Consider the following 23,682-nt stretch of genomic DNA (forward strand, 5'->3'; position numbering starts at 1 on the left):
ATCTTTTGTGCTTGCCTTCTCTAAGGCACCCCATGTTGTTTTATGTCTGTACTCAGATATTGTTGCTTCCGCTGACTCGTGTGCTTATCGAGCTTTCGTATTCTAGCCCTCGAGGCCCCTGGCTTGTAATATGAAGCTGATGTTATTTTATTTATGTATAGAGTTGTGTTGTGATATCTTCCCGTGAGTCCTTGGGTTTGATCGTACGCAATTGCGTGTATGATTAGCGTACGATTAAGCCGAGGGCGTCACACTTCCCCCTATATATAGAGAGGTAGAGAGAGGGCAGCCACACGAAAATCTTGTCGCGGCGCTGCAGCTCCTCTCCCTCGTAGTTTCTCTCCTCCAAACACCCACGGCGAAGCCCTGCCCAGCTGTCACCACCAACACCTCACCACGCCATTGGAGGACTCGGGCTGCTACTTAACCATCGCTCGCTGGATCGAGGAGGTGAAGGCATCACCAAGTTGTACGTGTGTTGAACGCGGAGGTGCCGTCCGTTCGGCACTTGATCGGGAGATCGGGGGACGTTTCGTGATTGGATCGCAAAGACGTACCACTACATCAACCGCTCTCTTGAATGCTTCCGCTTAGCGATCTACGAGGGTATGTAGATTCAATCTCTCATCTCATGGATGGTCATCACCATGGATAGATCGTGTTTGTCCATAGGAAATTTTTTGTTTCCCATGCGTCGTTCCCCAACAAACATATGACATGGATCAGGCTCGGCATTCGGTGAGTCCCAGATGTCTCCATGTGTCCAGAATGGTGTCCAACACGCGCGGGTGCTACACAACAATGATGATGCATAGCAAATCAGGTGGATTAGACACTGGGCCTCGAGTGTTGGACCAGTCTCATGGGGACGTCATGAGAGGCACGAACCTTCTTTCCTGCACCATCGCTAGCATCTTTGGGGTGCATCTAGTGGACATGGCTGCTAGGTGCTGTTGTCACGCGCTCAGTAACCATCGACAAGACGATTTTGTTGTAGTGTTTGAAAGCGACGTGATGGTCACCCTTTCTGATGTCTTCTCCTTTGACTGGCTAATTTCGTGAGAGCAAGCTAATAGAGTAGTCGATGGCAATTATGGTGGAAGACATTGTAGATGCACTCTCTCCGGGTGAAAACTCAAGATCCGACTGAAGCAGGCATCGTCGACATCCACACTTCATTACCTTCTTGAAGGTGTTTATTTGAAGACCCCTTTAGGGTGATAGTCCATATTATGACATCTGGTTGGACCAGCAAACATCGGAATGCGAGCGATGATTCATTCTTAAAGGCGTTGTCTTACAGCGTTGTGTCCTTTACGTGTAACTACATAGGTTCTAAGTTTTCTTCTACCTAGGATTTGGAGATGGTGTTCTGATACTTGTCCTAGTCGGATGGCCTTGGGTTTTTCTTTCATTTTTTCGCTTTAAATTTATTAGCTTTAGTGCTTTGCTTGACATTGTTTCAATAATCAAATGCAGATACCATGAGTATATCCTCATTTTCCAAAAAAATAATTCAAAACCCCATTTGGTATGAGCAACAATCTTCTTGGGTAATGCATTTCTGAGAGCAGAAATTCATAAAAAAGAGGGATACCTCTGAGTTTGGGGAATAATTGTCTCCCAACAACTTTGAGAAAACTTAGAGTCTACGAGAAGGTGTAGAGTAGTGTTTTGAGTTGCCTCATACAAAAGAATGCACTCATAAGAGTTCATGTGCATGCCTTTACGTTGGAGGAGTTGTGTGGTATTGATTCTACCACGAAGAGTGATTCTGCCAAAGCATACAAAAATTGCGTCTTATTCTGTTAGCTTACTTGATAACCACTTGAAGATGATGTGGGTGTGAGGTTTCCCAATTAGATGCTTATAAATTTTCATGAAAGTGTTGTTAGTTCCAAGTATAAGTCCATGAATCTTTCTTAGTAGATTGACATAATTGCACCTTGATCTTTTCCAGATTAGCGAATTGATTGAAAGCTTGATTAGATAGTGGTCTATGGAAACCTTCAAACAAAGTCTTAGACCTCATAGCACCAAGAGAAGATTTCTTATTTACAGAAAATGAATGAACCTCACGAAACTAGTGAACAAGGGGTTTGCTATTACAATTTTCTTCCCAAAACGTAACTTATTGCCCTGTGAAAGCAAGTACCTACTATAATTTGATCCCTTCACTAAATAAGAGATCGATCGTGTGATTCGATATATCCTGGAAGACAAGGCTCCTAGCCAGGACGGTTTTGATGGCGAATTTCTCAAGGTCCGTTGAAGTATGGTCGCTTCAGACTTTATAAGCTTTGTGATAATTTTTGGGCTTGCATAATCTCCCTACAATGTGTGAATAATTCGCTTCTTACTCTGGTTCCAAAGAAATTAACCTTTGAAATAGTTAGTCACTATCGACTTATATCTTTGTTGAATTGTGATCTCAAAGTCTTGACCAAGATCATTGTTTGATCAACTTTAATCTTTCATACTTAAAGTGGTGGACCGCAACCAATATGGATTCATAAATGGACGTATGGTATAGGACTAGCTTGGATGGGCCTTCGAATATATTCACCAATGCCACACTTGGGGTGATGAGATAGTCATTCTTAAGCTCCATTTTGAAAAAGCGTTCGAGCCTCTTGATCGTCATACCATCCTCTTCATGATCCTACATAAAGGTTTTGATTCTTTGGTGGATTAATTGGATGAAAGTTGCTCTTGAGTTTGGCCCTTCCTGGATACTTCTTAATGGTGTTCATGGAACTGAATTCAATTGCAAAACAGGACTTCGTCAGGGGTACCCATTTTGCTTTGCGGTTCGTCCTTGCAGCCGCCATGCTTCAATCCGTTATCAACTCTGCTTATGCTAAGCGTCTCCTTTCACTTCACATTGGTTAGATAGCTACTTGAGAATCGCGTGATTGTACAATACGCCGAACATGGTTTTGCGTGCGGCTGAAGCCCAACTTCACAATCTCCATGGCGTTCTAGAGGCCTATAATAGGTCCATTGGTGCTACCTCTTGAGCTTGCGTTGGTTTCCCTTGAAGATGAAAGGGTGATGCAGCGAAGTAGATAAGTATTTCCCTCAGTTTGTTGAGAACCAACGTATCAATCCAGTAGGAGGAACAAGCAAGGCCCCAACAGTAGTACCTACACAAACAATCAAGCACTTGCACCCAACGCAATAAAGGGGTTGTCAATCCCTTCAGAGTTATTTGCAAGGATGAGATCTGATAGAGATAGATATAAAAGATTGCAGAAACAAAAGTAAATAAATTACAACAAAGAATTTTTGGTATTTTTGGTTTATAGATCTGAAAATATAATATGGAAAATAGACCCGGGGGCCATAGGTTTCACTAGAGGTTTCTCTAATAAAGGAAAATAATACGATGGGTGAACAAATTATTGTCGAGCAATTGATAGAAAAGCGAATAATTATGAAGATATCCAAGGCAATGATTATGCATATAGGCATGACGTCCGTGTCAAGTAGACTGAAATGATTCTCCATCTACTACTATTACTCCACACATCGACCGACTCCTGCCTGCATCTAGAGTATTAAGTTCATGAAGAACAGAGTAATGCATTATGTAAGATGACATGATGTTGAGGGATAAACTCAAGAAATATGATGAAAACCCAATCTTTTTATCCTCGATGGCAACAATACAATGTGTGCCTCGCTACCCCTACTTTGTCACTGGGTGAGGACACCGCAAGATTGAACCCAAAACTAAGGAGTTCTCCCATTGCAAGAATTACCAATCTAGTTGGCCAAGCCAAACCAGTAATTCAAAGAGACTTGCAAAGATATGAAATCATGCATATAAGAATTCAGAAGAGACTCAAATAATATTCATAGATCATCTGAACGTAAACTCACAATTCATCGGATCTCGACAAACACATCACAAAAGAGTATTACATCTGATAGATCTCCATGAAGATCATGAAGAACATGGCACTGAAGATCAAAGAGAGAGAAGAAGCCATCTAGCTACTAGCTATGGAACCGTAGGTCTGTGGTGAACTACTCACACATCATCGGAGGGGCAATGGAGTTGATGTAGATGCCCTCCGTGATCAATTCCCTCTTTGGCAGATTTCCACAAAAGGCTCCCAGATTAGATCTCACGGGAACAGAGGCTCCCGGTGGTGTATAAGTACTTTCATGGCTCTTTTGGGCGATACGGGAATATTTGGGAATTTATAGGCCAAACAATAGGGTTAGTAGACCTGTAGGGGGCCCACAAGCCAGGGGCGCAACCACCCCACCAGGGCGCGCCCTGCAGGCTTGTGGCCTCCTGGTAGATGACCTGCCCCCTACTCCAAGTCTACTGCGTGTCTTCTGGTCCAAGAAAAATCTTTCCGGATATTTTGTTCCGTTTGGACTCCGTTTAATAATCCTTATTTGCAATACTCAAAAACGTGGAAAAACAGAAACTCGCACTAGGCTCTAGATTAATAGGTTAGTCCCAAAAATAATATAAAACAGCGTATAAATGCATATAAAACATCCAAAACAGATAATATAATAGCATGGAACAATATAAAATTATAGATACGTTGGATACGTATTGCTAGTGCAACAAAAGACCTTCCAATGGCGCCAGAAATAGGCGTGTTAACGGCACCAGGAATCCTTCTGCTACGCTACGCCTTAAGGGACTTCCTAGGCAAATATGCAAAGGATTTCCCCCGTGGCCTTGGAGCCCTGCGTTGGTGTTCCCTCGAAGCGAAAAGGGTGATGTAGCGCAGCGGTGTTAACTATTTCCCTCAGTTTGAGAACCAAGGTATCGATCCAGTGAAGGAGTATCTCAAGTGCGTGCACAAACACAAAAAGCTTGCTCCCAACGCTATGAAGGGGTTGTCAATCCCTTATAGATTGTTCGCCAAGTGAGAACTGAAAGCAACAAAGTAACAAAGCAAAGTAAAAGCGAAAGTGGAAACGATAGGTGTGAATAGACCCGGGGGCCGTAGTGTTTACTAGTGGCTTCTCTCATGAAATAAAGTAGACGATGGGTGAACAAATTACTGTCGAGCAATTGATAGAACCGCGCAAAGTCGTGACATCATCTATGGCAATGATTATATCTATAGGCATCACGTCCAAAACAAGTAGACCGATACTTTCTGCATCTACTACTATTACTCCACACGTCAACCGCTATCCAGCATTCATCTAGTGTATTAAGTCCGAAAGAATAGAGTAACGCCTTAAGCAAGATGACATGATGTAGATGGACAATATCATATCTACGACAAAGCCCACCTTGTTACCCTTGATGGCAACTACACGATGTGTGCCTTGCTGCCCCTACTGTCATTGGGAAAGGTCACCACACGGTAAGAACCCAAAACCAAGCACTTCTCCCATTGCAAGAATCATAGATCTAGTTGGCCAAACAAAACCCAAGACTCGGAGAGACTTACAAGGATATAAAATCATGCATAAAATAAATCAACAAAGACTCAAATATATATCATAGATAATCTGATCACAAATCCACAATTCATCGGGTCTCAACAAACACACCGCCAAAGAGGATTACATCCGATAGATCTCCATGAAGATCATGGAGAACTTTGTATTGAAGATCCAAGAGAGAGAAGAAGCCATCTAGCTACTAACTACGGACCCGTAGGTCTGAAGTGAACTACTCACGAGTCATTGGAGGGGCGATCATGTTGATGTAGAAGCCCTCCAACTCCAAAGTCCCCTCCGGCAGGGCACCGAGAAGGGTCTCCAGATGAGATCTCGCGGAAACGGAAGCTTGCGGCGGCGGAAAAGTATTTTCGTGGATCCCTTGATTTTTTTTGTATTTTAGGGAATATATAGGCGAAGGATCTAGGTGAGGGGGGCGCCAGGGTGGCCACAAGCCTGCCCACCGCCGCCCCCTGGTGGCGGATAGGGGGCTTGTGAGCCCCGTGTAGCCCTCCTGCCTTGGCCCTCAAGCCCCCTGATCTTCTTCCGTTTGGGAAAAATTTATCTCGGGGATTTCATTCCGTTTGGACTCCGTTCCAAAATCAGACCTGAAAAGAGCCAAAAACACAAAAAAAACAGGAACTGGCACTTGGCACTGAACTAATAAGATAGTCCCAAAAAAAGATATAAAAGGTACATAAAACATCCAAGGATGACAAGATAACAGCATGAAACCATCAAAAATTATACATACGTTTGAGATGTATCACGTATCAAGCATCCCCAAGCTTAATTCCTGCTCGTCCTCGAGTAGGTAAATGATAAAAACAGATGTGCAATGCTACCTAACATATTCATCTATGTAATATTCTCTAATGTGGCATGAATATTCAGACCCATAAGACTCAAAACAAAAGTCTAACATTGAGATAAAAACAATAATACTTAAAGCATACTAATAAGGTAATTGCTTCCTTTCAGAATAACATGGTCTTAAAAAGTTATCTCTACAAAATCATATGGTCTCGCTATGCTCCATCTTCACCACACGAAGTATCTAAATCATGCACAACCCCAGCGAAAATCAAGCAATTGTTTCACACTTTTTATGTTCTCAAACCTTTTCAGCTCTCACGCAATACATGAGCGTAAGCCATGTATATAGCACTATAGGTGGAATAGAATGTGGTGGAGGTTGCAAAAAGAAAGGGAGAAGATAGTCTCACATCAACTAGGCATATCAACGGGCTATGGAGATGCACATCAATAGATATTAATGTGAGTGAGTAGGGATTGCCATGCAACAAATGCACTAGAGCTATAAGTGTATGAAAGATCAAAAAGAAAACTAAATGGTTGTGCAAAAGATGTGTACCACTAGTTATCTGAAAGTGACAACATAGGAGACTCTCTATGAAGAACATGGTGATACTTTAAAGCACAAGTGTGGAAAAAGATAGTAGCATTGTCCCTTCTCTCTTTCTCTCATTTTTTCTTTTGTTTGAATGGGTTTCTATGGCCTCTTTTCTTTTTTTATGGGTTTTACTCGCCTCTTTTTTATTGTAAAGTCCGGACACTCGTCCCAACTTGTGAGGGAATCATAGCTTCCATCATCCTTTTTTATCACACGGGGCAATGCTCTAATAATGAAAAATCATCACACTTTCATTTAATTACAACTCAAAAGATTACAACTCGATAGCTAGAACAAAGTATGACAAGCAATATGGAAGTGATGGTGCGTGTCATAAAAACAGGACGGTGGTGTTGCATGGCAATATATCTCGGAATGGCTATGAGAATGCCATAATAGGTAGGTATGATGGCTGTTTTGACGAAAATATATGGTGGCTATTTTGAGGAAGGTGGTTTTAATGTACAGGCAAAACTTGCGTGGTACTAGAGAGACTAGCAATGATGGAAGGGTGAGAGTGCGTATAATCCATGCACTCAACATTAGTCATAAAGAACTCGCATAATTATTTCAAAAGCCTATTAGTTATCAAAGCAAAGTATTAGACGCATGCTCCTAGGAGAAGGGTTGGTAGGAGTTAACGATCGCGTGATCCCGACGTCCACACAAAGGTTGACAATCATTAAACAAGTCATGCTCCGACTTCATCACACAACGGTTCACCATACGTGCATGCCACGGGAATCACAAGCTCCAACACAAGTATTTTTTTCTAATTCACAATTACTTACTAGCATGACTCTCATATCACCATCCTCACATCTCAAAACTATATGCAAGGAATAAAACTTCTCATCATATTCAATGCACTTAGTATGGAAGTTTTTACTATATCCCTCTTGGATGCCTATTATATTAGGACTAAATTCATAACCTAAACCAATTACCATGTTGTTTAACGAACTCTCAAAATAATATAAGTGAAGTACGAGAGTTTAATAATTCCATAACACCGTCGTGCTCTAAAAGATATAAGTGAAGTACTAGAGCAACGTTGCCTAGCTAAAAAGATATAAGTGAAGCATAAAGAGTATTCTAGTAAATTCACGATTCAGTGGGTCTCTCTCTCTCAAAAGATGCATGCAGCAAGGATGATTTTGGCAAACTAAAAAGTAAAGACTCATATCATACGAGATGCTCCAAGCAAAACACATATCATGTGATGAATAAAAATATAGCCTCAAGTAAATTTACTGATGAATTGAAGATGAAAGAAGGGATGCCATCCGGGGCATCCCCAAGCTTAGGATCTTTGGTATCCTTGAATATGGCTTGGAGTGCCTTGGGCATCCCCATGCTTAGGCTCTTTGCACTCATTATTACGTAGCCCATCAAATCTTTACCCAAAACTTGAAAACTTCACAACACAAAACTCAACAGAAAACTCATGAGATCCGTTAGTATAAGAATGATAAATCACCACTTAGGTCATGTTGTGAACTCATTCTCTATTTAGATTGATGTAATATTTACTGTATTCTAACTTATCCATGGTTCATATCCCCTGATACAACCCATAGATTGATCAAAATAAGCAAACAACACAAAGAGAACATAATATGTCAAAAAGAGAACAGTGTGTAGCAATCTGTTTACTTCAAATCCTTCTGTAACTCCAACAATTCTGAAAAATCTGGAATATCCGGGCAATTTGTAAAACAATATTGTCTAAAAACTTCAGATCAAACACACGTTCCAGTGAATTTATAAAATTCCTGGACTGAGACTGAAAGTTTCTGTTTTTCAGCAAAATCAACTTGGAAGCACCATAGACCATCCCAAAGGTCTTACTTGGCTCAAACAATAAGTAACACAACAAAACACAATTATTATAGAGGTAATAATAAGTGCAACACATAAAAACAAAAACAAAAAGAAGAAAACCAAATAAAATTGGGTTCCCTCCCAACAAGCGCTATTGTTTAACGCTCCTAGCTAGACATAATGCAATAGATCTTGGTATTATCATCTTTGGTATGTAATCCATAGGTAGCTATCATTATAGATTTATAAGGAAATATTTTTTTTCTAATAAAGTGCTCCATGCCTTTCCTTAATGGGAATTGGAATCTAATATTACCTTCCTTCATATCAATAATTGCACCAATCGTTCTAAGGAAGGGTCTACCAAGAATAATAGGACATGTAGGGTTGCATTCTATATCAAGAAAAGTGAAATTTACGGGCACATAATTCCTATTAGCAATAATAATAACATCGTTAATCCTTCACGCGGGTTTCTTAATTGTGGAATCCGCTAGATGCAAATTCAGAGAACAATCATCAAATTCATGGAATCCTAACACGTCACATAAAGTATTTGGAATTGTGGAAATGCTAGCACCCAAATCACACAAAGCATGACACTCAGAATCTTTAATTTTAATTTTAATGGTAGGTACCCACTCATCATAAAGTTTTCTAGGTATAGAGACCTCCAACTAAAGTTTCTCTTCAAAAGATTTCATCATGGCATCCACAATATGTTTAGTAAAAGCCTTATTTTGACTATAAGCATGTGGAGAATTTAATGTGGATTGCAACAAGGAAACACAATCAATTAAAGAGCAAATATCATTATTAAAATCCTTGAAATCCGAAAGAGTGGGCTCACTGCTATTTAAAGTTTTGACCTCTTCCATCGCACTTTTATCAATCTTATCACTAAGATCTATGAACTCCGAATCATTAGGATGCCTCTTAGCTAAAGTTGACTCATCTCCAGTTCCATATTTTTGAGGATTTATGATAGAAAACAAAGATTCAATAGGTGTCACACCAATCACTTTTATATCTTCATCAATATCATCATGAGAAAACACCTTTTCAAGCCATTCACGCTTAGCACGTATTCTAGCGGTTCTTTCTTTACACTCATTAATAGAAATTATCATATCTTAAAGACTCATTAATATCATGCTTAGGTGGAATAGATCTAATTTATAAAGAATCATCTCAAGAGAAATTCTATCAACGTTCCTAGCCAAATCATCAATCATGAGCATTTTTTTCAATCATAGCACTGAAACCTTTTTGAGAGCTAATGAATTTGTTAATATTATACTCAAGATGAGAGGGAATCTTATTATAATTTTCATAAGAAATGTTGTAGGAATTACCATAATTATTAGAGGAATTACTAGGAAACGACATAGGATTAAAATTACCTCTATACGCGTTATTGCCAGAATCGTTCCTACCCACAATATTCACATCCATAGATTCATTATTATTTCCAATCAAAGAATATAAAGGCATATCATTGGGATCAATAGGAGCACTCTTACTAGCAAACAATTTCACTAATGCATCAATCTTTCCACTCAAAGTATTTATTTCTTCCATAACATGCACTTTTTTACTAGTAGGAGATCTTTCGGTATGCCATTGAGAGTAAGTTGCCATAATATTATCTAGGAGTTTAGTAGTTTCTCCAAATGTGATTTTCATAAAAGTACCACCGGCGGCTGAATCTAAAAGATTTCTAGAAGGAAAATTCAATCCCGCATAAAAAATTGTATAATCATCCATAAGCTCAAACCATGCGCGGGGCAATTCCTAATTATCAAGTTCATGCAACAAGATTGTGCAACATGCTCATGATCAAGTTGCTTAACAAACATTATATCGTTCCTAAGGGAGTAAATCTTAGCGGGCGGAAATTACTTGGAAATAAAAGCATCTTTACACTTATTCCATGAATCAAAACTATTTTTAGGTAAAGATGAAAACCAGGTTTTGGCACAATCTCGTAATGAGAAAGGTAATAGCTTTAATTTAACAATTTCATTATCCATATATTTCTTCTTTTGCATATCACACAACTCAACGAAAGTATTTAGATGGGATGCGGCATCTTCACTAGGAGGGCCCGAAAATTGTTCTTTCATAACAAGATTGAGCATAGCGGCATTACTTTCACAAGATTCCGCACTAGTGGCGGGAACAATCGAAGTACTAATAAAATCATTATTATTAGTAGTGGAAAATCACATAACTTGGTACTCTCTTGAGCCATCGTGACAAAGCAATCTACCACACAAGCAAGCAAACAAAAAGAAGAATGGAAAAAGGGCGAATAAAAAGGCAAATCTTTTTGGTATTTTCTGAAAATGTTTTTAGAAGCGGGGGAGAGGAAAACGAGAGGCAAATGGCAAATAAAGTAAATGCAAGAGATGAGTTTGTGATGGGTACTTGGTGATCTTGCTATGTATCTTCACTGGCAACGCCGCAAGAAATCCTTCTTGCTACCTCTTGAGCTTGCATTGGTTTTCCCTTGAAGAGGAAAAGCTGATGCAGCGAAGTAGATAAGTATTTCCCTCAGTTTGTTGAGAACCAAGGTATCAATCGAGTAGGAGGAACAAGCAAGACTCCAATAGTAGTACCTACACAAATAATCAAACACTTGCACCCAACACTATAAAGGGGTTATCAATCCCTTCAGAGTTATTTGCAAGGATGAGATCTCAGAGAGATAGATATAAAATATTGATAGATCTGAAAGTAAAACTAAAGTAAATAAATTGCGGTATTTTTCGTTTTAGATCTGAAAATATGATATGGAAAATAGACCCGGGGGCCATAGGTTTCACTAGAGGCTTCTCTCATAAAGAAAATAATACCGTGGATGAACTAATTACTCTCAAGCAATTGATAGAAAAGAAAATAATTATGAAGATATCCAAGGCAATGATTATGCATATAGGCATCACGTCCGTAGCAAGTAGACCGAAACGATTCTGCATCTAATACTATTACTCCACACATCGACCGACTTCTGCCTCCATCTAGAGTATTAAGTTCATGAAGAACAGAGTAATGCATTAAGTAAGACGACATGATGTAGAGGGATAAACTCGACCAATATGATGAAAACTCCTTCTTTTTACCCTTGATGACAACAATACAATACGGGCCTCGCTACCCCTACTGTCATTGGGTGAAGGGACCACAAGATTGAACCCAAAACTAAGCACTCCTCCCATTGCAAGAATTACCAATCTAGTTGGCCAAACCAAAAAAGTAATTCGAAGAGACTTGCAAAGATATGAAATCATGCATATAAGAATTCAGAAGAGACTCAAATAATATTCATGGATAATCTGAACATAAACTCACAATTCATCGGATCTCGACAAACACACCGCAAAAGAGTATTACATCGGATAGATCTCCATGAAGATCATGAATAACATGGTATTGAACATCAAAGAGAGAGAGAAGAAGCCATCTAGCTACTCGCTATGGATCCATAGGTCTGTGGTGAACTACTCACACATCATCAGAGGGGCAATGGACTTGATATAGATACCCTCCGTGATCAATTACCTCTCCGGTAGATTAACGGAAAAGGCTCCCAGATTGGATCTCTCGAGAACGGAGGCTCCCGGCGGCGCAAAAGTATTTTCGTCGCTCTTTTTTGCGTTACTGGAATATTTGGGATTTTATATGCCAAGAATTAGGGTTAGGAGACCTGTAGGGGGGGCACAAGCCAGGGGCGCGGCCACCCCACCAGGGCGCGCCCTGCAGGCTGGTGGCCTCCCGGCAACTGCCTTGCCCCCTACTCCAAGCCTATTGCGTGTCTTCTGGTCCAAGAAATATCTTTCCGGAGATTTTATTCCGCTTGGACTCCATTTAATATTCCTTATCTGCAATATTCAAAAATGTGGAAAAAACAGAAATTAGCACTAGGCTCTAGATTAATAGGTTAGCCCCAAAAATAATATAAAACATCATATAAATGCATATAAAACATCCAAAACATATAATATAATAGCATAGAAAAATAAAAAATTATATATACGTTGGAGACGTATCACCTCCTCCCCTTCTCTTCTTTGCGATACATATGTTGGTATAATGCGCAAGGAGAGGAGGGGGTGCGTCTATTAGTGACGGTCAAACTATTATTGTGAGAGAATATTATTTTGTGTGTATGTTATTGTAGGGAACACCTCCTAGTCCCTATATTTTGCCGGAATGTTGATTCATTTCCGTTTCGGTAAATTTCAGGCGCTCAATATGTCCTATTTTAATAATGTTGATGCCAAATTTTTGAATCATAAACACAGGAAATGTCTGGCAATGATAGGACCCCTTAGTGTTATTACTGCGCCGATGATCGGGAGTTGTGTGAGAGGCCTCACCTGCGAGACGGCAGGTTTTTCACCATCAAACTTGCCGAGACTTTCGATGTTTGTATAGTACGCAATGATGACAAGTGTTTTTTCGTAATTAATCATGAGTTCTATTACTTTGCTTCAACGTGTAATTTTTGTTTTATACAATTCGACTAGTTCATCCCTTCCTATGCAAGACGGTATTTCTTGGAGAAGTTCGGTTTCGAGGACCACGAGAGTATGGATGCAAGGAGAGCTAACGTGAGGACTAAACATGATCACATATTTCTGGTCAAAGCAATGAAAGCATTTAATAACAAAGAATTAGGGTGCTCAAATTGGGAAGCTCTTTGCAAGGCATATGTATTTCATGAGGATATGAAAATAACCTCTGATCTTCGTCCTGAAGATCATATTGAAGGTAACATCGACATTTGGGGAGATGTCAATATGCTTCGTGTTTTACCTTCATATGAGTTTGTCAACCATATTTGTCAAGTAATTTGCATTTTATATTTAAAAATAGTTGGTGTTCATCCATACTAAATTTGTTAATTTATAATTTACAGCTTATTTTTGTTTCTTCGAGTGAAAGACGGAAATTAATTGACCGACACACTACACTTATGAATCACATCTAACTTGAGAGGAGAAGGATCTTCTTATCAACTTTATTATTGGTGTCGTGGTTGGTAGGGACAACTTTCCGTATAATTTGGGAACTAGCCCAATTATACATTTTACATGTCACTAGTGCATAGGTTGAGGGTGGAAGACATTCGCCGAAACATCTTGGTAAGAGTTGCTAATTAAGTACACTCTATTGTGGAAATGGTGTTGATTATATTGCTAACTAGATTACTATTATGTTCTTTAATTGAAACTGCCAAATGATGTTGTGCCTCCGTTGTCGCATGTCGAAGGTCATATGACAATTAAAAACCCTATGAGGCCTCAGTTCTCTTTTCCATAGTCGAGTGAGCGAAACCAGAAAGACGGCTCCAAATTGAAGCATGGGGATAAATAAAGAAGGATTGTAAGCTACAAGTTGGAGACTGTTGGATCTCTTTGCTTCATCACGGAGACATAGGTGTTATTCTATTTTATGTCATTTTACCTAGCAGGGAGGACTAGGTCCTATGAGAGAGAAGTTTTTTTGCTTTATATTAACTTGGCAGGATCGATTATGATGATGATTATTGTGATGTTTTTCTGTTTTATGAGATTTTAACTTGGCATGATTAAGATGATGATGAGTTGTGAGATGAGTAAGATGATGATGAATTACACGTCATATTTTCCTTTAATTCAACATGATCACTTGCATCCATCCACTTTAATCAAACTGTTGTTACTGGCACAATAATTATTGATGTTGTCTATTAATATGTATAACCGTCTGTAAATACAATATAAAAAAAATATGTGTGTGTTTACTAGTGGTGCGGGTTGGGAAAGAACGCTACTGCTAACTGCGCTGGATAAGGCGCTAGTACTAAACTTTAGCAGTAGCGCACGGGGCAAACCGTGCTACGGCTAATGGTTAGTTGTAGGGTCGTACTAGTAGCGCTGGCACCCAAGCTAGTAATATACCTATTTCCAGCGCTACTACTAGCCTTTTTCCTAGTAGTGTAACCATGTTTCGGGAGACAATAGTCTGTGAATGTCTAAGAGCAACTACAACCAGACCTTGCAAATCCAACCCCTCAAAGGCTCAAACGTCCGCGGATGCGTCCGGACTGATCCACCGACACTCACCGGTCACTTCTCAAATAATTTATTTCATAACGGGACATCTCATATTACCAGCCTCAAATCCATACAAAACCATGCAACATATAAAACCTACGTACTACATATAACATATCTACTCTTCGTTGGAGATGTCGAAGATCCCCGTGCCCTCGGGCGGAAATGGCCGCCTGCTGCACCTCTGCCCCCTCCGGCTGCTCCACGACGGACTCCTCCACCTCGATCTCCGCCTTCAGCTAGTTGAAGAGGGCGTCGGTCTCCGCCTGCCTCTGACGGATGAGCAGACGGTTGGCCTCCACCTTGGCCTCATCCCGGATGGAATTCAAGATGGTTTGTTGCTCGCCATCTCCTTCAATTGGGCGACGGCGAAATCCGCCTCCGCCATGCTCAAGCCGGGAGCCTCTCAGGGTCGTCCTCCTCCTCCTCCTCCTGTTGCTCCTCCTCCTCCTCCGTCTCCGGCGAGTCCGGAGGGAGACCCGCAGTGATGCAGATAGCTCGGATCTCCGCTTCGATTTGTAGGTGCCGCTCTGGAGTGAGCTGCGCGTAGGTGGTGATGAGCCGTCGGACCGTCCTGGAGGAGAGGGAAGTGTGAGATGAGCAGCAACTTGGGTGGCGGTAGAGACAGAGAGGTGGCGGATGAGCTAGGGATGGGGGCGCCGGTTGGCTTAGATGGCCGACACCAACCTCGGGTGGTGGGCCGGACCGGCGCCACACGGCTTTCGCACCGCGGTGATGATCGAGGCGCCTGTCGGACCGTCGGGTTTTCCGACGAATCCGCATGGGGTCAAGCTGTCAGGCCGACGTGACGGACATGTCCGGGCTCCCTCATATCCGTCCCATATTTGATCTGGAAATGAGGGTGTCGCTCAGGCCAAACGTCTGAGGCCAGTTTAAGAGGCTTGTGTGGATCGCATTTTCGCCATCGGGCAATGATTGAACGATCTGTTCTGACGTTTGAGACGGGGTAAATGTTGTAAGGCAAAAAAAAATGACGAAAGGAGTCAATCTGTGTGAATTCATGAGTCTACAAACACCAAACTTAATAAATAAATTAAAGAAGGCAGTGATTAATTTAGTGGTGGCACACATCCATTCGATCTTGGCATACCGAGCTAGAGCACCAATGGTTTTCTACACCGCCAAGAAACTGCATGCGACCAGACCCCCTTCTCTGCAGGAAACCGCGTAGGCTGTCATCACTTTCAAGCTCTATATAACCCACTCCGACCACCGCCACCGCTTTCATCATCCAGCCAGGACAAGTACCGCGGCGATCGAGCACTTGGAGTAGTAGCAACTATATCGAGCAGAGCAGCAGCGAGCAATGGCAATGGCAGCGGCGGCGTCCACCATAGAGGTTGAGCATGACCTCCCCGGCTTCCGGTTCCACCCCACGGAGGAGGAGCTCCTCGGCTTCTACCTCTCACGCGTCGCCCTGGGCAAGAAGCTCCACTTCGACATCATCGGCACCCTCAACATCTACCGCCACGATCCCTGGGATCTTCCCGGTACGTACACGCAAGAACATTCTCACAGTGATCGATCGATTGATGTATATATGTATGAGCAGCGAGATGACAGAGATTTCTGTGTGGATGTGCAGGGATGGCAAAGATCGGGGAGAGGGAGTGGTACTTCTTCGTGCCGCGTGACCGGAAGGCGGGTTGCGGCGGGCGGCCGAGCCGGACGACGGAGCGGGGGTTCTGGAAGGCGACGGGGTCGGACAGGGCCATCCGCAGTACCGCCGACCCCAAGCGGGTCATCGGAATCAAGAAGACGCTCGTCTTCTACAAAGGCCGCGCACCGCGGGGCACCAAGACGGACTGGGTCATGAACGAGTACCGCCTCCCCGACACCGGCGCGGCGCCGCCCAAGGAGGACACTGTGCTGTGCAAGGTGTACCGGAAGGCCACGCCGCTCAAGGAGCTCGAACAGAGAGCCTATGAGATGGAGGAGGTGAAGCAGAGGTCCGGAGGCAACGGTGGGTACGGCTACGGCGGCGCGGCGAGAGCTTGTCCGGTCCCGACCTCCGACACGTCCGCTGTCGACGACTACTTTCCATCGTCCGACGACGTGCAGGACAACTTCATGACCCCCTCCTTTTCTTCCTCCTCCTCGGTGGCGCCGTCTGGCAACAGCAGCAGCCACGACGCACCCAGGGTTGCCAAGAAGGAAGCGGACCTCGGCAGGGTGACCGTGCCGTCGACGTCGTCTGTGCCGCAATCGGCCAACACGCCCTTACGTCTTCAGCTCCCGGCCGTGAACCCACCCTGCGGCCTCCAGCTACCGGCGGCGAACCATGGGATGTCGAACTTATCAAGCCTACCGGCGGCGAGCCACGGGGTGCTGGACCTGCCGAGCCAGCAGCTGCCAGCGGCGGGCAACCAGGGAGTGTTCGACTGGCTGCAGGACCCGTTCCTGACGCAGCTGCGCAGCCCGTGGCAGGATCAGCATTGTGTATCACCTTACGCCCATCTGCTCTACTATTGACCGACGAGCTCACGGTCGATCTCCAGACGCAAGCTTGAACCAGAGTAGGTAGTTAGCTGTGAATTCAGTTGTACATGATGTTTAGCTCACGGTCGATCTCTAGACGTCCACCTCTTGTTTCTGTTGTGCGTTTTAGCAAGGTGGTGATGTTTAACATGACAGTTGCAAAAGCCTGCCATGAATTAACTTAGGAACCTGTTGTGTGATACTTTTTTAACATAGAACATACACTAACGCTTATATACACGCACATACACTTATTTTTATGAATGTACATCATATCTCTATGAGCGCCTTCGAGAGACTGAGCCGGCATATCATATTGAGATTTACGAAGCCATCGTAGGCGCCTTGTCGTCCACAGTAACATCTCCTTCCACCGATTGCCAAGTTAATTACATGATGGTCACTAAACTTCGCAAATTGAAATGGTTGGTACCATCTTAAAAAACAAGTAAATTGAATTATTTTCCGGTTTTGCTATATACTACTACCCCATTCGTTTATGAATATAAGGTATTCTAAACTTTTTATAAATCGGATGTATATATACATGTTTTAATGTGTTTGTTTACTCATTTTTATTGGTATGTAATTCATATTAAAATATCCAAAACATATTGTACTATTAGAAGTACTCCCTCTTTGAAAACATATAAGATGTTTTAGACCACTACTTTAGTGATCCAAAATGTCTTATTTTTTTAGAGAGGGAGTACTTTTTTTAAGTGCTGAAAACCATTTGATCTATGCACTGAGATTCCTGCAAGTACAGACTCATTAGTAGATCTTCATATATACAACGTCGATGGAGAAGTAATTGGACCATGAAACAGCCACTCCCTTTAAGCATCTTCTTGGGTTGTATTTCTCCCCGCAAATAAATGCATGTGCTACAAATATAGGTTCTGTAATCCCTGTACAACTTAGCATAAAACATTGTACTATTAGAAGTGCGCAATTTCAGCGGAGTGTAATTGAAATATTTAGGCGTAGTACTTCTTTTCCTGTGGAAACACATTGAACTGTAGGATTGTTCCATCTGCTATTAACCTTCAAAGCTTCACGGTCCAAAAAACGGGTGTTCCATTCTGTGTGAAGCACCAGAAAACGCCAACAAAATTTTGTTTCAATGTGCCACCCCAAAATTCCTGTGGGTTTGTGTTAATGAATGTTTTTATCCAACTAGAACCCCAACTCAATTATAGAGATTTTGGCGATGTTAAAAATTCCCACGGGCAGCTATGTCGCTTAGCTTGGAGAACATTTTGTGCTTTAGTTTGGCGATATGGACAACTCGTTATAAATTAATTTGTCACCGAAGAACCAATTCCATCCCACACCTGCTAACTATATTTTTTAAAGGTCTTATTTTTTCAGCAATGGCGTCCTCTAGAGAAGAGAAGAAGGACAGTGACATGGCGGCGGCCATCCTTCTTAAGACCAAGCATCTTCACGCCATCCATAGGAGTTCTTGAGTAGGAGCTTGTCGGATCGTAGTTATCTTTTAGCCCTCATTTTGGGTCGTGATATGTACCCCTGTTTTTCTCTCCTCGCCTGGTCCATAAAAATGTACCAGTGTGCTACCTTGGTCTATGTTAGCTTTATTAATTTAAAGTTAGGCATCTCTTTTGCCCGTTCTCTAAAAACACTTAGTAGGATTGAGGTTATCAAATTCATACAAAGAACGTCTCTGTGTACTCAATTCAGTAGGAACCTTAATGTAGTACACTCTATCTATAAATATATCATGCACTCTTTTTTTCCATCACTTAGAATTTGAGTGTCTGCTTTCTATTCACAGTCTGTTTGCATCGGTTTCTATTTCAATACATCCCTTAAATTTTTTAAATTAAACTGAATTCATGACACTTATTTTGGATCGGAGGTAGTACCTTTAAAAAATAGGAAGTGTAATAAAGTAGAATCGTAGAATCCAATGCTCCTCCTGCTAGCGTAGCTGTTGCCGCTGCTCTGGCTCGATGGGACGGCTCTCTGAGAAAACGGCGACCGCCGCGGCCGCTCTGGATCATCCACGGGAGCTCCTACTGGGAGCTGCAGGCGCCCGTTTAGGCCTGCCACGAAAACATTCGGCCCATTTTGACTTTTACGGAAAAAGATCATGATTTGAAAAATGTTCTTCATTTTGAAAGAGAAATTCAAAGTATGAAAAAAGTTCATTGATTTTCAAAAACAAAGTTAATCGATTTTGCAACAAAGTTCATCAAATTGGAAAAACATTCACAGATTTTGAAAAGAAAAGTAATCGAATTTGAGAAAGGTTCATCAACTTTGATAAACAAAGTTCAGTGATTTTGAAAAAAAATCATCAAATTTTAAAAACAAGTTAACCAATTTTCAAAAAATGTTCATAAAATCTGAAAAGTTCATCAAATTTGAAAAAATGTTCGTCAATTTGGAAAAAGTTCATCGATTTTTAAACACATTTCATATAATTGAAATAAAGTTCACCGCTTTTGAAAAACAATCATCAATTTTGAACAAAAAGTTCATCCATTTTGCAAAACATTTCATCTAATTGAAAAAAAATCACTGGTTTTGAAAGAAGTTCAGCGATTTTGAAAAAAAGAATCATCTAACTGGAAAAAAGTTCACTGGTTTTCAATAAAGTTCATTGATTTTGAAAACATATTGTCTAATTGAAAAAAGTTCACTGGTTTTGAAAAATTTCACAAATTTTCAAGGACCGCGCACTAAAGAATACAAAATAGGATAAGAAAACAAGAAAAAGAAAAAAGAAGTGTACAATATCAAAGAGAAAACAACTAGTAGTAAATTTGTATCAGCTGATGGTCGCTTAGTGGTTACAGCGTACTCCCTCCCAGCAAAGTGTTGCAGGCGCCCGTTGGCAAAAACACATTCTAACGGGTGCCTGCAGCCCAAAATAGTGATTGCTGCTCCGACGTGCCGCATTGTGTAGCACGGAGTCGCTCGGGCGTACAGGATGGTCGCCTGACTGGGTTGGCCCAATTTCTTTCTTTTTATTCCTTTTCTGCTGATTTTCCTTTTTTATTTTTTGTTCTGTTTTTTTCTTTCTCCTTTTTTTCCTTTTTTGGGAAAATGAACAAATATTTCATTGGTCAATTATTTTTTGAAAGCATGAACATTTTTGAAATGGAGAACAAATTAGAAAGCGCGAAGAAATTTTGAAAGCACGAACATTTTTTTAATCTTGAGAATAAATTTTAAAGTTGAGAATAATTTTGAAAACTCCACAACATATTGGAAAGCATGAACAATTTTTTAAGCAAGAATATTTTTTGAATCTTTAGAACAAAACTTTTACACGCAGAACAATTTTGAAGAGTGAACAATTATATAAAGTACGAGCATTTTTTGAACATTGAGATTCGTTTGGAAATGATAAAAAATTTGAAAAGTAATACAAATATATATAAAAGCGAATTATTTTTGAAAACTAGAATTATTTTTGAAATAATATTTTTTTGTGAAAAACAAGAAAAATCCATAACATTTTCTAAGTTATTAAACAATGTTTCAAATGACATTTTCTAAAATTCGTAACATTCGTAAAAATCAAGATCATTTTTCTAAATTTTAAAACTATAATCGAACATGAACTTAGTTTAAAAATCGAACAATATTTTGATATTTCGAACATTTTATGAAAATACTGCCATTTTTTAAATACCAAACATTTCCTTACAATACCGAACACTATTTTTAAAAAGCAATCATTTTTTGAAAATCCTGAACATTTTTTGAAGTTATGAATGATTTTGAAAAATGGCAACCATTTGAAATTTAGAACTTTTTAAAAAGGAAAAACATATTATGTATTTGAAGAAAATAATTAAAAAGCCAGCACAGTTTTTGAAAATCCATAAATTTTCTGAAACCAAAATAAAAAAGAAAACTTAAAAACAGTTCCAGAACCTACTAGAATTTTCACAAATTTGGAAAAAACCAGCTTGAGCCTCTAGAAGTTACCCAAAACCGAGATCAATGAAGAGCTAATGGGTCAGCCATGAAGATCCCTTGCCTCTCCTGTGTTATGCGTTTGCCCGACTCCGTGGCGCAAAGAGCGGCAAATCGGAGATTACTCATCCCACGCCCCTTGGTTCAGCGCCGCAAGCATTGCAGACTTACTTTCGTGGACCATGCTGATGGGACACCTACTAAACATCAATTTTTATTGACGTTGATGCAACATTAGTCCGAACCCAAAAGCCAATTTGACCGTTTCAACGAGATGAATAACTTTCGTGTTGTATAGTTTTTATTCAAAGCTTTCTTGTGGGCCGATCATTTTTTGGAAATACTGGACATTTTTTAAATACCAAACATTTTCTTAAAATACTGAAAACAGTTTTTTTAAACCGATCATTTTTTGAAAATCCGGAACATTTTTTGAAGTTATGAATGTTTTTGAAAAACAGAAACTATTTGAAATTTAGCACATTTTAAAAAAGGAAAAACATTTTATGTATTGAAGAAAATAATTAAAAATCCAGAACAGTTTTTGAAAATCCATAAATTTTCTAAAACAGTAATAGAAAATAAAAAAGAAACAAATAAAGAAAGAAGAAAATAAAACGAAAAAACAGTTCCGAAACCTACTAGAATTTTCCCAAAATCTGAAAAAACTGGCTTGAGCCTCTAGAAGGTACCTAAAACCAAGATCAATGAAGAGCTAATGGACCAGCATATGAAAATTCCTTGCCTCTCCTGTCCTATGCGTTTGCCCGACTCTGTGGCGCAAAGTGTGGCAAATCGGAGGTTCCTCATCCCACGCCCCTTGGTTCAGCGCCGCAACCATTGCAGACTTGCTTTCGTTGACCATGCTGATGGGAGGCCTACTAAACATCAATTGTTATGCACGTTGATGCAACATTAGTTCTAATCCAAAAGCCAATTTGACCGTTTCAACAAGATGAATAACTTCCGTGTTGTATATTTTTTTATTCGAAGCTTTCTTGTGGGCCGAAACGCTCGTGCAGAATAAGCAATCAGGGCACTAGTTTTTGGCTTGTGGTAATGCAGCACTTTGATGGCTCTAACTTTTACATACAATCTTGGATTGAGATGAAGTTTATATCAAAGTCGGTCGTTTTTACGAGACAAAGCCAATTCGTGTAGAATATTTTCTCATATGAGATAGTCTTAGGGGTTTAATCGGGTAAAGAGTACTTTGAATATGAAATCTTAGTACTTTGACCACACTTTCAGCTTGCAAGATGAGATCATACATCTAAGGTCCAAACTTCAAAGATGTTTATGTCAACACTATGAAACGTTTTCATGTAAAATATTTCTTCATTTGAATTCATTTTAATAATATTTTTTCCGTGTCAAAATTTGGTGTTAATACATAGTTGTTGCCGCTGCTCCGGCTCGATGGGACGGCTTTGTGAGAAAACGGCGACAGGCCGCGGCGGCTCTCGATCATCCCATGCCCCTTGATTCAGCGCCGCAACCATTGCAGACTTGCTTCGTGGACCACGCTGATGGGAGACCCGCTAAACTTCAATTTGTATGCACGTCCATGCAACGTTAGTCATTGATTAATAAATGAAAATTACACAACATTGCCATTGATTCATCTTGAAACTACAGCTCGATCCCGAAGAAACGGCAGACAAATGAAAATAGTAATGGATATTAGGTGTTGCTGCATTGACCAACGCTGCAAGCATCCGCTAAAGATCCGGCGCCTGCAACATCGTTGCCATGCGCCGGTCCACTAGTGTGTTATTCAGTTTCTTTGTCTGTTTTTTTTTCTGTTGATTCAGTAAAAAATCCCAGATTTTCTATTTTTTATAAGATACAATATAAAATAAAAAAAGGTTTACAGATTTAAGGAAAAAGGTTCACCCATTTAAAAAAAGTTCATATCCTTAAAAGGTTCATTAAATTTGAAAAGTGTTCATGAATTTGAAAAAGAGTTCATTGAAATTGGAAAAAATAGTTCATCCAATTTGGAAAAAGTTCATTAAAATTTTAAAAAGTTAATTAATTTTATAAAAAAGTTGATAGCAATTCAAAAAAAGTTCTTGACTTTTTGAAAAAAGTTCATTGAATTGAAAAAAAGTTCATCAATATTAGCAAATTCATCAATTTCGATAAAAATCATCCACTTGAAAAGATGTTCATGAAAGTTTAAAAAAACATACAATTTTAACATTTTAGAAAGGATTCATCAATTTTTAGAGAAAAGATCATCAATCTTAAAAAAATCGTTGAAATTCTAAAAAGTTCATCAATATTTTAAAAAGTATATAGAATTTTCAAAAAAATCGTCAACCGACGCCTAGATGGACCGACCCATTTACTAACGTCACATGCGATAGTTGAAAAAATGCACGGCGTCAAATAGGAAATGCCCCACGGCCGGCGGCGTCGTAGTTAGCTTCTCCTGAGTTGATGTCCTCGCGGGGC

General features: G+C 40.3%; 1 protein-coding gene across 1 annotated transcript; it reads left to right on the forward strand.

Annotated features, from left to right (window-relative positions):
- Positions 1-16,081: 16,081 nt before the first annotated feature.
- LOC123449761 (NAC domain-containing protein 22-like) lies at positions 16,082-17,485 on the forward strand. Its single transcript, XM_045127082.1, has 2 exons — positions 16,082-16,280; positions 16,376-17,485. Exons 1-2 carry the CDS (start codon positions 16,097-16,099, stop codon positions 17,260-17,262), a joined length of 1,071 nt encoding a protein of 356 aa, XP_044983017.1. The 5' UTR covers positions 16,082-16,096; the 3' UTR covers positions 17,263-17,485.
- The last annotated feature ends 6,197 nt before the right edge of the window (positions 17,486-23,682 follow it).

The sequence above is a fragment of the Hordeum vulgare genome, chromosome 4H (assembly GCF_904849725.1).
Source record: "Hordeum vulgare subsp. vulgare chromosome 4H, MorexV3_pseudomolecules_assembly, whole genome shotgun sequence".
NCBI classification, from domain to species: Eukaryota; Viridiplantae; Streptophyta; class Magnoliopsida; order Poales; family Poaceae; genus Hordeum; species Hordeum vulgare.

What these genes read in the sequence shown, in the direction of transcription:
- LOC123449761 (XM_045127082.1), top strand. Translation starts at nt 16,097, where the DNA reads ATGGCAATGGCAGCGGCGGCGTCCACCATAGAGGTTGAGCATGACCTC. An exon ending in CGATCCCTGGGATCTTCCCG is followed by an intron (nt 16,281 to 16,375) that starts GTACGTACACGC and finishes GTGGATGTGCAG; the next exon opens with GGATGGCAAAGATCGGGGAG.